General features: G+C 45.9%; 1 protein-coding gene across 1 annotated transcript in view; it reads right to left on the reverse strand.

Moving 5' to 3' along the window:
- The window catches only part of LOC109302302 (cilia- and flagella-associated protein 47-like), a 536,681-nt gene that overhangs the window by 40,528 nt on the left and 482,722 nt on the right, over positions 1 to 13,431 (reverse strand). Inside the window, exon 18 of the mRNA XM_019523864.1 lies at positions 12,703 to 12,864. Coding sequence (XP_019379409.1) covers positions 12,703 to 12,864 — 162 coding nt within the window. The remainder of the gene's footprint in view (positions 1 to 12,702; positions 12,865 to 13,431) is intronic.

Genomic DNA, 13,431 nt, shown 5'->3' on the forward strand with positions numbered 1-13,431 from the left:
AGTTTGCTGGAGATATATATCTAATTCCTGAGGACTCCAGGGCAATGCTGAAGGGTTGGCAACCCCAGGCTGGAGTAAGGGGAAAAGAGAGCAGTGTGCAGGTGGAACTTAGCCAGTCCTACATGGAGGAATGCACAATGAAGTTGATCTTACTCGCTAAGTCAGCCAGGACTGTGGACTGAAGGAGCTCGCAGCTGCAGGCTGCTATTTGAGCACTCTAGGAACTAAAGACTTGTTTGGTGTCACCTCTGGAAGTGTGCTAGGAAATTAAGAGTCTCAAAGCTGTGGGGGACATACCATATACCAGAGTGTCCCCCAGCAGCTGTGAACTGTATCAGCTGATGGGACTCCCAGATATGGGAGATGCATGATGTGCTCCTGTGGCTGGGAGCCTCATCAGCTTGCTACATGCGGGCGAAAGCCCAGGATTGTGATCCAGGGCTCCCTCTGCACCAGCTATAAGGAATGATAGGATCTGATGCATAAGCCAACAATCATGCCTTTTGCCATGCATGGGTGGTAGCTGTGTTGCCAGTAGGTCAAGGGAAGTGATTATTCCCCTCTATTCAGCACTAGTGAGGTCACATCTGGAGTACTGTGTTCAGTTTTGGGCCCCACACTGCAGAAAAGATATGGACAAATTGGAGAGAGTCCAGAAGAGGGCAACAAAATGGTTCAGGGGCTGGGGGACATGACTTATTAGGACAGGCTAAGGGAAATGGGCTTATTTAGTCTAGAGAAGAGGAGCCTGAGAGGGGAATAAGGCTGTGACTTGGATGATTACACAGTCCGGTGGGTGGCAAATTGGCTAGAGGGCTGTACCCAGAGAGTGGTAGTGGATGGGTCGGTATCGACCTGGAAGGGAGTGGGGTCCCGCAGGGATTTGTCCTTGGACCGATACTCTTCAATATCTTCATCAGTGACTTGGACAAGGGAGTGAAGTGTACTCTGTCCAAGTTTGCGGATGATACAAAACTGTGAGGAGAAGTTGACACACTGGAGAGCAGGGAACAACTACAGGCAGACACCTGGACAGGTTGGACAAATGGGCAGAAAATAATAGAATGCAATTTAACAAGGAGAAATGCAAAGTGCTGCACCTAGGGAGGAAGGTGTCCAGCACACCTACTGCCTAGGAAATGACCTGCTTGGTAGCATGGAAGCGGAAAGGAATCTTGGAGTCCTAGTGGACTCTAAAATGAAAATGAGCCGTCAGTGTGATTAAGTCATCAGCAAAGCTAACTCCACTTTACCATGCATCAGCAGATGCATGACAAACAGAACCAAGGAGGTGCTACTTCCTCTCTATCGGCACTGGTCAGACCACAGTTGGAATACTGCATCTAGTTTTGGGTGCCACACTTCAAGAGGGATGTGGATAACCTGAAGAGGGTTCAGAGAAGGGCCACTTGAATGGTTAGGGGCTTGCAGGCCAAGCCCTACAAGGAGAGACTAGGGCACCTGGACCACTTCAGCCTCCTCAAGAGAAGGTTGAGAGGTGACCTTGTGGCTGCCTATAAATTCATCATGGAGGCGCAGAAGGGAATTGGTGAGGCTCTGCTCACCAAGGTGCCCCTGGGGGTCACAAGAAATAATGTCCATAAGCTAGCAGAGAGCAGATTTAGACTGGACATTAGGAAGAACGTCTTCACAGTTAGAGTGGCCAAAATCTGCAATGGTCTCCCAAGGGAGGTGATGCTGTCCTCTACCCTGGGGGTCCTCAAAAGGAGGTTAGATAGGCATCTGGATGGGGTCATCTGAACCCAGCACGCTTTCCTGCCTATGCAGGGGGTCAAACTCGATGATCTATTGAGGTCCTTTCCGACCCTAACATCTATGAATCTATGAATCAGGGATGGTGAGCAGGAGATTGACTCCTACTGCCAGGCCCTTCACCCCATGAAGGCCGAGGGTCAACCAGGGTCACCTCCCAGGACAAGGGGAGACTTGAGGATCTCCCACACTGTCCATCCAGGAGGTTGGACCAAGGTTGTGAACAGCCCCGGGGCCCGCTGCACCAAGGTTCCCTGCCTTCTGGAGCTCTGCAACAGGTATGTACCTCTTGCAGGCCCAGCAGAGCCTGCAGATCTGCCAGCTCTTGCAGGCAAAGGAAGCCCATCAACAGCTACCATCCCTGCTCTCTCTAAGACAAAACGCAGAGTGGTTGTTTTGGAAGACTCCCTCCTGAGGGGGATCTGAGGGGCCAATCTGCCACCCCAACCCCCTAGCCCGCGAGCTCTTCTGCCTCCCGTAGGCCCACATTTGGAACATGGCAAAGAAGATCCCCAAGCTTATCTGGCCTTCCGACCACTGCCCCATGCTCCTTTATCCATGTGGGCATGCATGACATGGTTCAGAGTAATCCCAGCCGGGTCATGGGAGTGGGGCTTAGGGGATTGGGAGTGCAGGTGTTTTTTAACTCTATCCTCCCAGTTACGGGTCATGGGCTGAGGAGGGAGAAAGAGATCAAGGTAGTCAACCGAAGACTGCGGCGCTGGTGTCATCATGAAGGTTTCGGCTTCCACGATCACAGTCCACTCTTTGGTGAGAGAAGCAGTGGTCTGCTGGAAAGAGATGGCCTCCACCTCACTTCACTGGGGAGGAAGCTCTTCTCAACCAGAATGGCTGACCTGCTTGACTGGGCTTTAAACTAAGCCTGCCGGGGGATGGGTGGGCAACCATCAGAGCAAGCCTGCTAGGCAATAGCTACAAAACCAACAGACTATGGCACCCAAGGGATTCTACTCCTACCCCAGCCCTGGAATGGTGTCCTCCTGGGAATGTGAGGAAGCCTGGGGCTCCCAATGGAATGCTTAGGTGTCTGTACATCAATGCCAGGAGCTTGGGGAACAAACAGGAGGAACTGTTCCTCCTACTAAACAAGAAAGACTACAATCTCATAGGGATAACAGAGACCTGGTGGGACACCACCTATGACTGGGCCACATGTATAGATGGCTATACTTTGTATAGGAGAGATCATGTAGATAAAAGGGGTGGGGGGTGTAGCTCTCTATGTCAAGGATAGTTACACATCCCTTCAAGCTGACATTGGCACTCAGGGAGGGTGACTAGAGACCCTCTGGGTTACAATACAGGGGGAACAAAGCACAGGAGACACAATGGTAGGAGTCTACTATAGACCCCCCCCCCGCAACCAGGAACAAGAGATTGACCAGGAATTTGCCAGGGAACTGGATGAGGCTACACACTCTCGGTGCATGGTTGTCACAGGAGATTTCAACTACCCAGACATCTCATGGGAAGAGCACTCAGCCAAATCCAATCAGCTGCAAAGCTTCCTCATGTGCGTGGATGAACTCTACCTGACCAAGCAGTTTATGCTAATGCACTGCTGAACCTGGTACTCACTAAAGGGGATGACCAGCAACCTAAAGATTGAAGGAAAGCTGGGAGACAGTGACCATGAGCTGGTCACTTTTACTATCCATCACAAAGTCAGCAAGTCAGTCAGCAATGCATAAGTCCTCGGCTTTAGGAAAGCTGACTCTGATAAGCTCAGGAGGCTTGTTGTCAAGGCACTAAGGGACTGAGACTGGGCAGGGAGAGGAGTCCAAGAGGAGTGATAGCTCCTTAAGGGAGCAATCCTGGAGGCACAAGGGATCTTGGAGGAAAGGTAGCAAAAGGGCACAGCAACCCCCTTGGCTCAGCAGGGAACTCATGGACCTCCTAAGTCAAAAAAGAGAGGCTTATAAAGGATGGAAGATAGGAATCACCACAAAGGAAAATTATTCTGCACTGGTCCATACCTATAGAGAGAGAACCAGAAAAGCCAAGGCTGCAACCAGACTCCACCTGGTTACACGTATCAAGAACAGTAAAAAGTCATTTCTTAGATATATGGGGAGTCAGAAGAAAAATATGGGTAACATTGGACCCCTGATAAATCAAATGGGACAACTGACAACCGACTCCCAGGAAAAAGCTAAACTGCTTAATGGGTACTTCATGTTACTTTTTCATCAACCCCAAGGGTCCACCTTGCCTAGCAAGATGAGGGACAGCCAGGGTGAGGGTGAAATTATACCCAGCATCGGTGTAGACCTTGTAAAGGAATACCCTGAGAGGCTGGACACCTTCAAGTCAACGGGTCCTGATGGATTGCACCCCAGAATACTAAAGGAGCTGGCAGGAGTCATAGCCCAACCACTGGCCAAGATTTTCAAAAACTCTTGGTGTCTAGGTGAAATACCTGAAGCCTGGAAGAAGGCCAATGTGGTGCTCATCTTCAAGAAAAGGAGGAAAGTAGATCCAGGGAGCTACCGGCCAATCAGCTTGACCTCAATCCCTCAAAAGAGTCTGGAAAAATCATCAGAGTCCATTCTTGACAAGCTGACTGATGGCAACATCCTAAGGGACAGCCACCATGTGTTTGTTGCAGGTAGGTCTTGCCTGACCAATCTCATCTCCTTCTATGACCAGGTGACATATCACCTGGACAAGGGAGAAGAGATTGTCATCATATTTCTGGATTTCAAAAAAACCCTTTAATCTGGAGTCCCATAATGTCCTCCTGGAAAAATTGGCCAACTGTGGTCTCGGCTACATTACAGTCCAATGGCTGGAGAACTGCCTCTGAGGCTGGACTCACAGAGTGGTGGTTGATAGAAGCCAATCATCATGGTGCTCCATGACCAGTGGTGTCCCCCAAGGCTCTGTTCTTGGACCTGTTCCCTTCAATCAATGTCTTTATCAAAGTCTTTGTTGGTGAGGCCTTAAAGGGCTACAACCCAAAGGGGAGGGGAGATCAGGAAGAGTGGTTCCTCCTCAAGGGAGTGATCCTTGATGCACAAGCTAATGCTGTTCTGTCTCGGAGGAAAGGCAGCAAAAGGGAGAAGCAGCTCCCTTGGCTCTCAGGGGAACTGGTGGACCTCCTGAGGCTTAAAAGGAAGACCTGCAAAGGATGGAGGATGGGATCCACCTCCAAGGAGGAATATTCTGATGGAGTGAACCAGGAAAGCCAAGGCTGCGACGGAACTCCAACTATCTTCGAGTATTGAGGATAATAAAAAACTTTTTTAGATATGTGGGGAGCCAGAGGAAAAGCAAGGGCGACACTGGACCCCTGCTAAACCAGATGGGACAACTGACAACCGACACCCAGGAAAAAGCAAACCTACTAAATGGGTACTTCGTGTCGGCCTTTCATCAATCCCATGCAATGCCCTTGCCCATTACGGGACAGGGAGGCCCGGGTGAGGATGATCCCATGCCCTCCATCAATGCTGACCTCATGAAGGAACACCTTGAGAGGCTGAACACCTTCAAGTCACCCAGCCCTGACAATCTACGCCCAAGAGTACTCAAGGAGCTGCCTAGCATCATAGCCCAGCTCCTGGCATGAATCTTCATGAACTCTTGGCACTCTGGTGTAGTGCCCGAAGACTGGAAGAAGGCCAATGTGGTGCCTATCTTCAAGAAAGGGAGGAAAGTGGATCCGGCAAACTACAGGCCCATCAGCCTGATCTCTATCCCAGGAAAGGTCTTAGAAAAAAATATCAAAGAGGCCATTCTTAACAGACTGGCTGATAGCAACTTCCTGAGGGACAGACAGCATGAGTTTGTTGTGGGTATGTCTTGCTTGACCAATCTTATTTCCTTTTACGACCAGGTGCCCTATCACGTGGACAAGGGAGAGGAGATGGATGTTGTATATCTTGACCTCAAAAAAGCCTTCGATCTGGTATCCCATGATCCCCTCTTGGCAAAACTGGCCAACTGTGGCCTTGGGTCCACCACAATCCACTGGCTGGGGAATTGGCTCCGTGGTCGAAACCAGAGGGTGGTGGTTGACAGAAGTCAATCACCATGGTGCCCTGTGACCAGTGGGGTCCCCCAAGGCTCTGTTCTTGGACCCATATTGTTCAACATATTCATTAATGATGTGGACATTTGAGTCAGAAGCGGATTGGCCAAGTTCGCCGATGACACCAAAGTCTGGGGCAAAGCATCCCCACCTGATGACAGGAAGGCGATCCAGGCTGACCTTGACAGGCTCAAAAAATGGGCCAATGAGAACCTGATGGTGTTTAACACCAAAAAATGCAAGGTTCTCCACCTTGGGAAGAAAAACCTGTAGCATCCCCATAGGCCTGGCAGTGCTATGCTGGCTAGCACTATGGATGAAAGGGACTTGGGGGTCATGATTGACCACAAGATGAGCATGAGCCTTCAGTGTGATGCTGCGGCTAGTAAAGCGAGGAAAACACTGGCTTGCATCCATAGATGCTTCTCAAGCAAATCCCAGGATGTTATTCTCCCATTGTACTCAACCTTAATGAGGCCACAGCTGGAGTACTATGTTCAGTTTTGGGCTCCACAATTTAAAAAGGATGTGGAGAATCTTGAGAGAGTCCAAAGAAGAGCCACATGCATGATCAGAGGTCAGGAATACAGACCTTACAATGACAGGCTGAGAGCTATGGGACATTCAGCTTGGAAAAGCGCAGGCTCAGGCGCAATCTGATGGCCATCTATAAGTTTATCAGGGGTGTTCACCAGAGCAAGCCAAGGGATGACAAGATCGAATGGTTATAAACTCCTGCAAGACCGTTTCAGGCTGGACATGAGGAAGAATTTCTTTACTTTCTGAGCCCCCAAGGTCTGCAATAGCCTGCTATCGGAGAAGGTTCAAGGACCTACTCTGAATGCCTTCAAGAGAAAATGGAATGTTTATCTTGCTGGGATCCTGTGACCCCAGCTGACTTCCTGCCCCTGGGGCAGGGGGCTGGATTTGATGATCTTCCGAGGTCCCTTCCAGCCCTAATGTTTATGAAATCTATAAAACAACATTGATACAGGTGTCAGAAGTGGACTGACCAAGTCTGCAGATGACACCAAACTTTGGGGTAGAGAGTCCACACCGGAGGATCCAGGCTAACTTGGATAGGCTGAAAAAGTGGGCGGATACAAACCTGATGACCTTCAATACTGACAAATGTAAGGTACTCCACTTTGGAGAAAAATAACCTGCAGCATGCTTATAGGTGCAGCAGTGCTATACTCGCTAGCACCAAGGTCGAAAGGGACTTGGGGGTCATGATTGACCATAAAATGAACATAAGCTACCAATGCGATGCTGCTGCTAGTAAAGCGACCAAAATGCTGGCTTGCATCCACAGATGCTTTTCAAGTAAAACTCAGGATGTCATCCTCTCACTGTACTCAGCTTTAGTGAGGCCACAGCTGGAGTACTGCATCCAATTCTGGGCTCCACAATTCAGGAAGGATGTGTAGAAGCTTAAGAGAGTCCAGAGGAGAGCCACGTGCATGATCAGAGAGCAAGACAATAGGCCTTATGAAGAGAGGCTGAGAGCCATGGGACTCTTCAGTGTGGAAAAGCGCAGGCTCAGGGGAGTCCTGGTGGCAGGCTGTAAGTACATAAGGGGTGTGCATCAGGATCAAGGGGAATGTCTGTTCACCAGGGCGCCCCAAGGGATGACAAGGACCAAGAGTCACAAACTCCTCCTAGACCGTTTCAGGCTGGACATAGGGAAAAACTTCTTTACTGTCCAAGCCCCCAACACCTGGAATAGGCTCCCTCCAGAGGTGTTGCAAGCACTGACTCTGGACTCCTTTAAGAAGCATTTGGACACTTATCATGCTGGGATCCTTTGACCCCAGCTGACTTCCTGCCCTTAGGCAGGGGGCTGGACTCCATCTTCCGAGGTCCCTTCCAGCCCTAATATCTATGAAATCTGTGTGGCAAAAACCATGACACAACACTAATAAGCAATAGCATTAGGCTACTGTGCAGTCACATCACAAAAAAGGCATTCATTGGCACTGCTTTGCAGTAACTCAGGTTACTGTGCAGTCATTTAAACTAGGGGCAGAAGTCATACATAAACTTGTTTATACATTTAGTACTTGTTATACTAAATGACTCCGCAGTAATGATTGCACAGTCACTGTCTTGTGTAGACATGGCTAGTGGATAACATACATAAATAGTATTGGAAATAGAAGCCAGACCCTTGTGCATAGCTGACTGGTAGGGGGTTCATGGGGGTGCACGTGCCCCCCAGACAGGGCTCGTGCCCCCCCCCAACAGCCAACACAGATCCTGTTGGTAGGGCTAGTGCTCCCAATGACAGGGCCACTGCCATTGGCAGCTTCTGCGGGTGCCCCCCCAGATTAAGGATCCACCTTATAGGATCTACTCATGCTCTTATGCTCCCTTCCATGACATTCGTTTCATCACCAGGCCATAAAGTGCAAATGTTGATAATGGAACATTTCATACTTTGAGATTTTGAGGTAGAATATAATCTGGGTCATTTTCTTCAAGGAAAGCTATAGCAATTTTGCCTAAATATACCTGTTTTCAGCCAGAGAAGATTAACCTATATTTATCATCAGAAGACATTAAAGTCCATAGGGAGACAGTACTTACAAGATGCTGCAGTGTCCAAAAATAGTTCAATTACTGCAAGTAAAACTCATTATGGCAGAATTGCCGATGGACATTCTAAACAGCTGTCTGATAACCTACACATTTTTACATTTCTACAAAATCTTGATATTAGATATTGTGAAATTCTAGAAAATGAAGTGTTATTTCACAAAGGCTACAGAAATGATGGATACTTTTCACAAAATGATGACACCACAAGTGAATTGCCAAGTCCCCATCCTTTATCCTTACTGATTATATTATGTACCTATCTGAAAGCAACTTAAGCTTAATCAATCAATCTAAAACCTGGGCCTTAGACACAAGGACAGATTTTATATTTAATGATCCTGCCGCCTTTGAACGATAGCTCTGAATTTCTGAACCTGCAAAAACAGTGACACATGGCGAAGTAACTGAGTCACAGGATTATTTTAAATATAGCAGTTCTATTGTACTGGAGTAGCATAGAGGCTTTGCTGCTTCATGTTCCTAAAGCATAAGTAAATCAAGGATTTTCACCTTCTTTGTGAAGGTAAAGTTTCCTTTTTATTTTTCTCTGTATTAAGGAAATATTGGTGAGTTAACTTCTTCCACAATAGCAAGTCCTAAGACTTAGTATACTAAACATCAAACACTACAAAGCATGATCATAAGTTTTTAGAAAATCCTTCTTTACATTTTCCATTATCAACATTTGCACTGTACATAGGGAAAAAATGAAGCTCAGTCAATATTTTTAATTGCAGGTGCCACTATGTGGGAAATATTAATATGAAGATTTCTAATTACATCTCTGGAATGATGGTAGAATGTCACAGAATTGTAAAAAAGGTCAGACTGTCATCAGAATTTAAACTATTATATATATCCATATATATATAGAGAGAGAGAGAACACGTTTTCTTATAGAATGCCTAATTTCAACATACTGATCATTTTAATGAAATATAGCAGTAAAAACAGGTATTTTTCAAAGTTGTTACTGGAAAGTAGGCTTCATTTTTCCCTTTGGAATTCTGAAGGCATAGAAAAAATGCACACCTTTGAAATTAGAAATATAACCAATAGACCCAAAGAACAGCCAAAGGATAGAATTCTATTTCTCTTTACAAGTCTAAATAGAATAGGCAGTTTTCTAGCTGTCCAGCTGGCCACTTTTGCCCCCTCCTTTATACTTTGATAGAACCCAGAGCCTATTCCTTTTCAAGCCAACAGGCATCTCGCTGAGTCACCCACATGCTATCTTATTCTCTTTCTCCTGGGCTCATACTCACTGACTTATTGAATGGTTTAAAGCATTGTCCTCATAGCAAAAAGGGTGCATCTACATGAGAATTTTACTGCAGAGGTGCCTAATTGACTCTGCAGTAAAGTCTCAATATCTACACATGTGGCCATATTAGGAAATGAATTAAATCTGCCTCACCCTGTAGCTGAGTGCTTTAGTGTACAGCAATGCACATGTAGATGCTGATGGGGCTGGCTGGGGAACAAGCAAGAGACCTGCCTGCCTGTTATTTCTGCACTGCAGCACCCTCATGTCCCAGTCAGCCCTATGCAGCACAGTGAGCCATGTCAGAGCAGCTCCAGGCTTGCAGGCTGACCACCTGGGTCCCCTGCCAGCCAGGGCTGCTCTGACCCAGCTCACTGTGCTGAGGTCCTGGATACATGTCCAAATGTGGCACCTGGGAGCAATAAACTCCGGTGCACTTTACACCATAGTTTATTGCTGTGTGTCAATAGCACATGTAGATGTACTCAGAGAGATTCAGGTTCAAACACCCCTGTGGGTGAGCAGGTCCTAGAACCCAGGTTTCTCACTTCCTGAGTACCTGCCCTAACCACTAAACCCCAGCCCAGCCCAGCCCGCCCCACCCTGCTCTATCCAGATCCAGGGGCACACGCCACTCCTCCTCCCCATGCCCTCCTGGACAAGTGGCGGGACCAGTGGCGGGGGCCACCAGACGAGCAGGCGAGTGCTGGATGAGCTGCCCTGCCCCCCTCCTCGCACCCCCTGGACAAGCTGTGGCTCTGTCCCATGCCTGCCCCACCCCAACTGGACAGCGCTTGTCCCAGCACTTGCCCCAAGCCCAGACCCACTCCTCCCTCACAACAGGGACCTTGATCTGCCCCGCCCAAACACCTCTTCCCTCCCTGCACCCCTTCCACCACAACAGAGTTACCAGCTGGACACTGTTCTTCAAGCTGCCAGGCTGGTATCGGAAACCGGATCAGTATGGGCTGATATGCCTCTTTAAAAATCAGGTATTGGTATCAGCCCCAAAAATCTCTATAGGTGCACCCCTAATATTAACTACACTGATTTCCTTTAATTGGCTGCTCGGACTTACTTGGCAAAGGTTGGCTAACCTGGCAGCTACCAGATGCTGAATGCAGTTAGCAGGAAGGATAGGGAAGGAGACAAATATCCCAGAGTTGTAAAAGAACATGTTAGAAATTATTTAGAGAACTACATGCTTTCAAGTTGGCAAAGCAAGATGGGATGCACCTTGGGGTATTGAAGGAATTGACTGAGGTAATTTCAGAGCCATTTGCATGGAAGACGGGTGAGGTCTTGGAAGACTGAAAAAGGACAAATATAATGCCCAAGTTTAAGAAAGGGAAGAAGGAGGATCTGGGGAACTGCAGACCAGTTAGCCTGACTGTGATACTGAAAGATCATGGAACAGGCCCTCAAGGGATCTATTTTGAAAACACCTTGAGAACAAGGTGATCAGAAACAGCCAGCACAGATTAGTACAGAAGAATCACACTCAAAACCCCTGACCATTGCCTCTGGACTGCCTAAAAGAACAAAGCAAAGCCCATCTGACAGCATGCAGCCTACAACATAGTGCCTGTTTCCTGAATTTGCTTTATTAGATTTCCTGAAAAACAGGAAAAAGGAGAAATGTTCCAATTAGTAGCACTAGACATCATACTCTCTTTAAAAGCCCTTTTATTAGTAAGATAGCACATTTGATTCAGACTTCTGCACAGACACAAGCGTACCTTCTCAGCTTCTGCATACGCATCTGTGGTCCATAACCTTTTAGTTAGAGCAGTGGAATATGAGTAAAATGATTAGGATCCTTTTATATAACTGTAATGATTCAGACTTCATTATGCCTTTTTTGAGGACATTATATCTCTTCACTACTATCAAACATCTACCAGCAGATTATGGCATTGCTAGTGCAATTTCTTCACTTGGGTACCTGAAACAGCCTAGTCTATTGAAGCTGGTAACTTGAATATCATTATAGGTGCCTTTAGCAATGTCTTGAGAAAACATCAGTCCTGACAGCCATCCAAACCTCTGACAATTGCCAATTTCCATATTCAGCTTTTGGAAGTAAGCTCTTTAAAAAAAGAGCAAGATGGACCAAGGCATTTTTTTCATTCTAGGGTTGCAATGATGACAAACATAGATATATATTTAAAAACTATATATTTATTAATTCATCTGCCATTTTATTCAGTAAAAAAAGACACCCATGAACCGATTAAATACTAGCTTTATACTTTTGTTTCTAGCTCATTTTTTCAATAGTTTTAATTCATTGGAATAAAAACCTCACAGCTAATCTCACTTCCTTGCACTATACTGGAGAAGTATATATACTTTACATAATACTTTTATACAATTATAAGACAATCCTGGGAATTAATTATTTTACAATCAGACTGAGATTACTACTGACAATCTTTTACAGGACTCATAAAAAAGATATTACTATTTTAATACCACCAAGGAAAATGGTACTGACAATGGAAAAGGAAATGAACTCAGACAAAATGATATTATTTAATTAAAAAGCATATTAGAGGTGGACTTTTGACTTCTTATATAATAAAAGCAAAAGAAAAATTTCTGAGTGGTACACTTCCACAATTTAGGGAAGCAACACAGCTTTTTAAAGAGACCTAATTTAGTAACAAGATTGGGTCACAGCTTCATAATGTCACATACCATGGGATTCTTACTGTTGTATCAGACCAATTTGTCCCATTTGATGATCAAATACCAGGGATAAATTGTATTCTACAAATCATCTCTTTGGGTCAGAACAGACACCCCACATGGATGAAATGCCTGCTTTCTACCACAGTCTCAGGTCTCACATTTTTCCTGCATTATGTGTATATGGTGGGTAGTGGGAAGTCCCAGATCCATGACTGTCTACCAGCCCAACCCCATGGCCCATAGGACATATTCAAACACTGGTCACACATGCATACGTGTGTGTGTGCGCGCGCGCGTATTGTTTTGATGTCATTACCTTGTCTGACTTGTAAGCCTAAAGCCAACTAGTGATTCCTTGTTTAAGCCAGCTGCTTCAATATTGATGACATCATCCACGTCTGGCTCAGTGGCAATTAACAGTATTGGAAACTTCCAGATACCTCCTGTAGTACATTGTACCATCAGAGTCGCTGAATTCCTTAGAAAGGAAGTTAAAAATATTCATTACAAAAGAAAGCATAATGAAAAATAAACTCTAAAGCATAATGAAAAGCAAATCTATGTTCACAGTGCAAAATCACCCTTCATGCTATAGAACTAGTATGTATTATAGTGAAAATAAAGTTGGGCTGTAAATTGGAATACAAAAATTACTGTACACATTCTACTGTATTATTCATCTTACTTTGGAATGGAATGCCAGCTAAACAGCAATGCTTGGTTTTTGTATGCTTATTTCACTAGAAAAGGATTAAATTAAGAGGCAAAGGATCGGTGCAGTCATGAAGTGTGATTCTTTTTTCTTGGTACTTTATATTCTCGTATATTACTCAGGAGTTACTCCTGATTTACACTGGTGAGAGAGGAGAATCTGGGCCATGGTAAATTAGAACCAAATATTTATGATTTGATTGATTCACATGCTTCTGCTAAAACTCATGAGACAATGTGTGCTGTGGGTTCTGAGATAAGGCAATTGTAGCCTTTCCATCCCATACATAATGCTTTTATGGTTCTTAGCTACATCCATAGGGATCACTTAGAC

This window comes from Gavialis gangeticus, unplaced genomic scaffold, assembly GCF_001723915.1.
Source record: "Gavialis gangeticus isolate Ggan-Ray unplaced genomic scaffold, GavGan_comp1, whole genome shotgun sequence".
NCBI lineage: Eukaryota > Metazoa > Chordata > Crocodylia > Gavialidae > Gavialis > Gavialis gangeticus.